Source organism: Cynoglossus semilaevis, chromosome 20, assembly GCF_000523025.1.
Source record: "Cynoglossus semilaevis isolate Cse_v1.0 chromosome 20, Cse_v1.0, whole genome shotgun sequence".
In the NCBI taxonomy this organism is placed as follows: domain Eukaryota; kingdom Metazoa; phylum Chordata; class Actinopteri; order Pleuronectiformes; family Cynoglossidae; genus Cynoglossus; species Cynoglossus semilaevis.
This window is the reverse complement of record NC_024326.1, coordinates 5,968,692-5,975,337: the sequence shown is the minus strand read 5'-3', so window position 1 is coordinate 5,975,337 and position 6,646 is coordinate 5,968,692. Positions and strand designations below refer to the sequence as shown.

At 42.3% G+C, this 6,646-nt stretch overlaps 1 protein-coding gene across 1 annotated transcript in view; it reads right to left on the bottom strand.

The window, feature by feature from the left end:
- col6a1 (collagen, type VI, alpha 1) overlaps positions 1–2,337 on the bottom strand; it is a 28,009-nt gene extending 25,672 nt beyond the window's left edge. Inside the window, exons 1-2 of the mRNA XM_025052433.1 lie at positions 2,035–2,337; positions 1,239–1,368 (exon numbers count right to left, since the gene is read on the bottom strand). Of these exons, the coding sequence (XP_024908201.1) occupies positions 1,239–1,368; positions 2,035–2,122 (218 nt within the window). The 5' untranslated portion in view covers positions 2,123–2,337. The remainder of the gene's footprint in view (positions 1–1,238; positions 1,369–2,034) is intronic.
- Positions 2,338–6,646: the final 4,309 nt, after the last annotated feature.

Genomic DNA, 6,646 nt, shown 5'->3' with positions numbered 1-6,646 from the left:
ACTGATACAGCAAGGGTGTCAAACATATGGCCCGTGGGCCCAAACTGGCCCGAACTTTGAAAATAAAAAAGTACACTTCATATTTAGGAAATGTTTTGTAAAAATAGTTATAATTAAGATTTGTTTTTTTTAGGAAAACAAAGGGGGCAACATGGACTTATTGTAATTTATAGGTAAATATGTTGTGATTGTACTGGTCCCGCCCACTTGACATCTAATTCACCAAAAGTTTGACACCCCCATGCTACCCTAAGCTTTTAGTGCACATAGTTTTCATTGCAAAATGATGTTCATGTCTGATTCTATGTAACTTTTGAAGGTTAAGAAAAAGTGGAGCTACAGTGGACCCCTCGAACCTCATACAATTCGGACCTCGGCCAAAATGTTCAATACATTTTACCCTCGGACGTCAACCAAACCAAAGTCAGAGGTCCAGAAAACATCTGTTGCGGGTCTCTGTTTTCTTTGTTCGGACATAAGAACAAATCGGTTTGATGTGCATCGCAGTTTCTTAAATTTGTGTACTTGCCCTTATGGTAGCCCAGTACCACTACTGGTACTAGGTGAGGTAAGTAGCGGAGTAGCAGTAGCGCAGTAGCAGTAAGTAGCGGAGAAAACCATAGATTTCAAGAAAGAAATAATCGCAAAGCATGAATAGATTGAGTGGCGCTTTGGCCCAGAGGCAATGTCTCTGTCATTGGTGTGGAACCCCAGGGTTCACCTCCTGGGCAAGTTCTAATCCCGGTTAGGGCGGTTGGTACCTTCCAGTGGACTCACCACCCGCAGGAAGGTTTAGGTACGGTGCAATGTGATTTTGGCGGCGACTGCTGCCCCGGCAACCCGGTAACGGATAAGTGGAAATTGACCGTTAGTACCAAAAATTAAAAACAAAGATGCTATCGAATCAATCGATGTTGCCAAAGGACCTTTGTATCTAAGCAAAGGCCATAAATAATTGAAGAAGTGGAAAAGGTACTGCTCATCATCAAGCACTGATCATCACCACTAGGGGACACCCATTCATCCTCCCTTGCCCTCCATCATCACCATCTACATGCACCATAAAACCCGTCACCAAAAAAAAAAAAAAATCTTTTTTAAATTATTCTTAGTTACTTAGTTATACCCGGAAAACGGTTTTCGGATATGGACCACTTCGGTCCTTGAACAGCTACTAGAGCGAAGGGTGTCCTTCCGAGGTCCGAGGTTCCACTGTATTATTATGTCATGTGCCTTACATGTTCTTCAGTTCGTCGATGAAGCGCTTCGTGAATTCTTTGATCTGGTCAATGTAAAAGTTGGGAGGTTTCTGCCGAAGGGCCACACTCTCGGATGTATCGAGGACGAAATAGAGATCGACAGGACATTCTGCTCACAGGAGAAAAAAAAAAAAACAAATCAAAAGTTTGATGTTAGCAAATGCATCATTTCTTGGACTGGTGTAAAACTGGTGTAAAACCTGTTCAAACTTGTTCTGGTTCAAATTGGCCAAATCCCTATTTGGTCTAAATCAGGAGTCTGAAAGTCACTGTTGTCACGTCATTTTATTTAAGGCCCTCATCGGTGTTGGGATGTTTGATGCAAAAACGAAACAAAAGAAACGAACTAGAAGAAACGTCATTTTTGTTCATCACATTTAACGCATAATGTATTTGGAGAATTTTTGCAAAGTAGTTTAGCAAGAAACAGTTACTTTTGATCATGGGTTTGTACTTTAGTCCACATACTACAATTCATTTATCTGTGTCAAACACCATTAGGACAACGCTCGGATCGGGCGCGCCTAGCGGTGGGTTTTAATATTGTCGTGCTCAAATTTCAATTTTAGCTGTTGTTGCCGGTTTTATACAGACTGCCGGACATTACAACTTTCAATTCAACATTTCTATTTCGCTGCCCAAAAGGCTGTCATTTGGACACGTTTTGCAACTACCATCATGCATTGCATTCTTATACTCGAATACATAACGTGCAACGGGAGGCATAACCTTGAACACCAAACATACTGCAAAATACATCGATCCGCAAACTTACCAGCAAGTCTGTTTCTCTGAACCTGGGTTTGCGCTCCGGTCAGGAAAACGCACAGCAGCGCAGCAACGAGCCCCCTGAGCGCCCCCATGATAAAACTAGAGCTAAACAAAAAAAAACCTCAGTAACAAAAAATCTAAACAATGCGATTCCTACGGACTAAACAGATATCTGCAGTTGAACCCTGATTTAGGGCAACTCTCTGTGATCCTGCGCCTCCGCCGCAGTTTTTCCGAGGCGAGATCCAAAGCGCGCAGAAATCCAGAGCTCCACAGAAGAGCGCTCGGTGGAGAGGGAGTGGGAGGAGGAGGAGGAGGGAGGAAGACGGAAAGGAGCACGAGAAAAAGGAGGAGGAGAAAAGATCATAGTTAGCGTGCCTATTTGGACCGGGCCAGTAACAGTGTCCCGAGAGCGCGCACACTTTTTTCAGTTTATACCAGATCCCAGATACGCATGTTTCCTTAAAAGGGTTCCACAGAGGGAGCACAGAGCTCCACAGGAATAAACAAACCTGAATGCAACACGCATGTGGTTTATTAATTTGCAAGGGTGGGGAAAAAAACTTTCGTGAATTGACTGATTTTTTTACTCTCTCTCTCTCTCTTTTTAACTCAAAGTTGTTGTTTTATTTAAACACATATATTTGCAAACGTTTCATCCCCCATATGTGGCAAAATCCAACAAAGAAAAAAGTCTGCCTTTTCTTATGTTCATCACAACTCAATGTGAAGCAGATGAACAGCTGGAAGACATTTAGGCCCCTCTGGAAATATATTTCTTTTCTGCAGAAGACTGGGATAGGAGGAATTCTAGTACATCTGGATCACTCTGCTGTCCAGACCCGAACATAAAAACTGTTTAAAGGAGGGGTGGGGGGAAGGGGGTGCGTTTGGGTTGGGGTGGGATGGGGTGGTTTGCTCAAACCTCCCTACTCCCTAGAAGGGAAGAGACACAGTGCCACCTACTGATTCTTGTGTGTTCAGTTCTTCGGAAACCCTGCGATCCACTTGCATGGAAAGAGGCGCGGGGGACGTTTTGGCCATTGGGCGTCCATTTGGCAAGGTGACATGGGGGGGGGGGGATTGTGCAAGGGTTGCTGAGGACATGTGTGTGTTAAGGACCGTTACTGGCCTGCACTAAGATTTTCCAGTGAGATCACGGGCACAGTGAGAATAAAGTGAGAGAAAGGAAAGAAAAGGATGGAGAGGGAAAGCAGGAGGGGGGAACATCTGGTAGTGATCTTCATTTATTATAGCAGGATCCCATAGTAAATCTGCTGCAGCTCTGGCAGCTGTGCGCTTAAAAAAAGTTCGTTAAATTTTGACGCATGCAATTTGACGATGTCCCAACGACTCCCTCCAAATGTTGAGAAACGCGTCGAAAAACAAGTTTGGAGTTCACACTTCGCGCCGCGGTGTGTGAAGGATGTGAAGAGTCCCAAAGACAATCGGAAATGAGATCACTCAAGAAGCTGTGTCCTTAGCAACTCAGGGACACTTGGAAACACGCTTCCAAAGTGAAGGTGTCTACATTTTTTTTTTACCTGTGGTGATCTGAAGTCAAGGGAAGTCAAAAGTCCTGAGGCCCCAAAAAAGTAAATAATGCCAGTAAATGTGGGCCGTTTTCCTAAAGGTTCCAAATAATCTGTCTTCGTGTCCGAGGGTGGTCTTTGGCTTCGACACCGCTACAGAGACTATGTCGTTTTTCCTTGGAACAACTGAGTGTCGGAGATGATTGATAGCGAAAGGCTTTTTCCGATGTAAGACCTGGTTGACTTTATGTCACATGTCAGATTTTTAAGCAACTTGAAGAAAAAAAAAATGTTTTTAAGAGACATTTTATGCGATTATGAGCGGGTTAAATAACTGAGAGTTTGGATGGTGTTGTTCTTAATAAGACAAAGGCTCGGAGACCACTGGTCTTTAGAAACTCTTCATAGATACACAGCCTCTACTTTGTAGGTTCTGCATATTGTCATAGAAAAAAAAATAGGTTGGATTACAGGCAGAGGTGTGGACTCGAGTCGCATGACTTGGACTCGAGTCAGACTCGAGTCGTCGATTTGATGACTTTAGACTCGACTTGACAAGACGTAAAGAGACTTGCAACTCGACTCGGACTTTAACATCAATGACTCGTGACTTCACTTGGACTCGAGCCCCTTTTTGACTCGACAAGACTTGATACTTTCTCCAAAACCCAAAGTGATCTGTGTAAATATATTGTTATTTTGTTTAAAAGGACTCGAAACAGAAACGTATGGACTCGGGACTTGACTTGACACTTTTTAGTCTTGACTTGAGACTCGACTCGGACTTTGCCTGTCTTGACTTGAGACTTGACTCGGACTTGAGTGCAAAGACTTGAGACTGACTTATGACTTGCGAAGCAAGGACTTGGTCCCCACCTCTCATTACAGGACACAGTCCTACAGTTTCCGCAAGCAGGTGAACTGAAAAGTCTGTAAGTAGTAGCATTGGTAGTAGTGGCGGTATGCAGTAAATTGTAAGTCTAGTGCAGGCATGGGCAAACTACGGCCCGGGGTACCGGATGTGGCCCGTTTGGCTTTTTAATCCTATCGGCCAAACTTGTCCAAATGCTATTAATTATTTATATTATCATTATATTTCTTGCCCTTTTCCCTGCAATGCCCGTATTTCTCCAATAAATGGTGTAGAAAAGGCTAGCTTTTTTTTTTTTTTTTTTTTTTTTTTTCCTTCCATTTTACGGTAGCATTTGTCAGATTGACCTAAGGATATCGACTGGTCATAGTTTTTCAGCCAAGCAGAAACACACAAAAAAAAAAATGTCCCCGACATATTGAGAAGAGATACAGGGAAATCTGCATTCAGCAGCTGAGGTGTTTTCTTCATGTTTCTTAGAACAACCAACTGGAGACAGGACAGGACACGGGCCAAGTTTCCATGGAATAGTGAGCTTACGTAGAACCACAGAAGTGTCCAGTAGTAGGAGTCAGTCAGAATAAAGTCTCCAGAGTGTGTCAGCGTCTACTGTTTTTCATTTGTACATTGGCGTTTTTTTTGGGGGGGGGGTTGTATTTTTCAACCAGCAACATTTTTTTTGTATATGTGTCACTGCAGCTGTGCCAGTAGGGGAAAAGGAACTGTTTTAGTTTATGAAGAATAGCAACAAATGTCACAAAGCATGTGATTACGGTTTGAGATGAAAAAACATGAGAACCCTAAACCGAGAAAAAAAACAAACAAACATCTGGTCTTTTCCAGAGAGAAAAGTACAAAGGCCAACACATCGCACATGGAACAGATTAATCTGCATTTGACTGATTTGTGTATGACCTCATCAGCCCCCGGGGCTCGGCGAACGTACAAGAAGACCAAGGTGGTTCAAAATCGTACTTCTGTGTTCGCTGCGCTGCAGTTGAACTCTTCACTGAACTTCTTCATAACACCATAGATAGCAATTTGGGGCTTGGTCAGGGGATGAGGAAATTGCAGCCTAATCAAGATTCCAAACCACGCCAAAAGAAAACTTAATGACAGGAAATGGAGCAGGAAAACGTTTGGCCACATCCACTCCTCAACAGTTTATACTGTGCTCAGATTTTTGTTTTTTTTCCTTTGCAGTTATGTAATGTGTAATGTGCAGTTACAAGCCCTTCATTTCACAACATTCATTTTAATACACCAAGCTTTTGAATGATCCGATTTTTTTGGAGAAAATATCATCTTCGACTGATTAAACGGCGTGAAGAACTGGTTCATGGTCATCTGCTGCCCCCTAGCGAACTTTTTCTTCCAGTAGCAGGTGGTACGTGAGTTCAGATTCTAGACACTAGTAGTCTAAACACTGCTTTGATTGGTCTAAATTTTAGTCCTCTGCTGAACGGATTTCATACGCCAATAGGGGGCACCATGTCACCTTTAACAAATAGCATTTGAAAATCTCATTTTTCCAGTTTGAGACTCGGAAAAATAGCCTGAGACTCATATTCAGGTGCGACGTATTCTACATTTTACGATATTGTGTTCAATATTTCTCTAGTGTTGGATCAATGCAGTAGTCAAAAAAAAAAATCACAGGACTAGAATTTCTATATTCCAGTGCGACGTATTCCACATTTTACAACATTGTGTTCAACATTTCTCTAGTGTTGGATTAATGCAGTAGTCAAAAAAAAATCACAGGACTAGAATTTCTGCAGCCACAGCATTTTATTATGTTGCTTTTTTTTTTTTTTTTTAAATACACATTTTATTTTTCATTCTTTTATTTCTTTGATCGCCCGCAGAGTTAGCACTATTTGCATACGTTTATAATAATTAACAAATCAAACAGCATCGGCATCCACTGGACGTTGGTTAACACGGCTTCTCTAGTATTGCTGGATTAAGTTTGAAGAGAACGTCAGCGCACACACTCGGCATACAAAGGAAGTCTCAGAATGAGTTCGTCTTTGTGGGAAGGAAAAAAAAAAAAAAAAAAAAACACACTCATACAAAGGAAGTCTCCGAATGAGTACGTCTTTGTGGGAAAGAGAAAAAAAAAAAGCGTCAGGTCATGTTAGAGTGGCTTTTCAGATGCCGCCTCAGGGGATTCAGAGAGGTGTAAGTCTTTGGAAAGATGTGGCACTGGC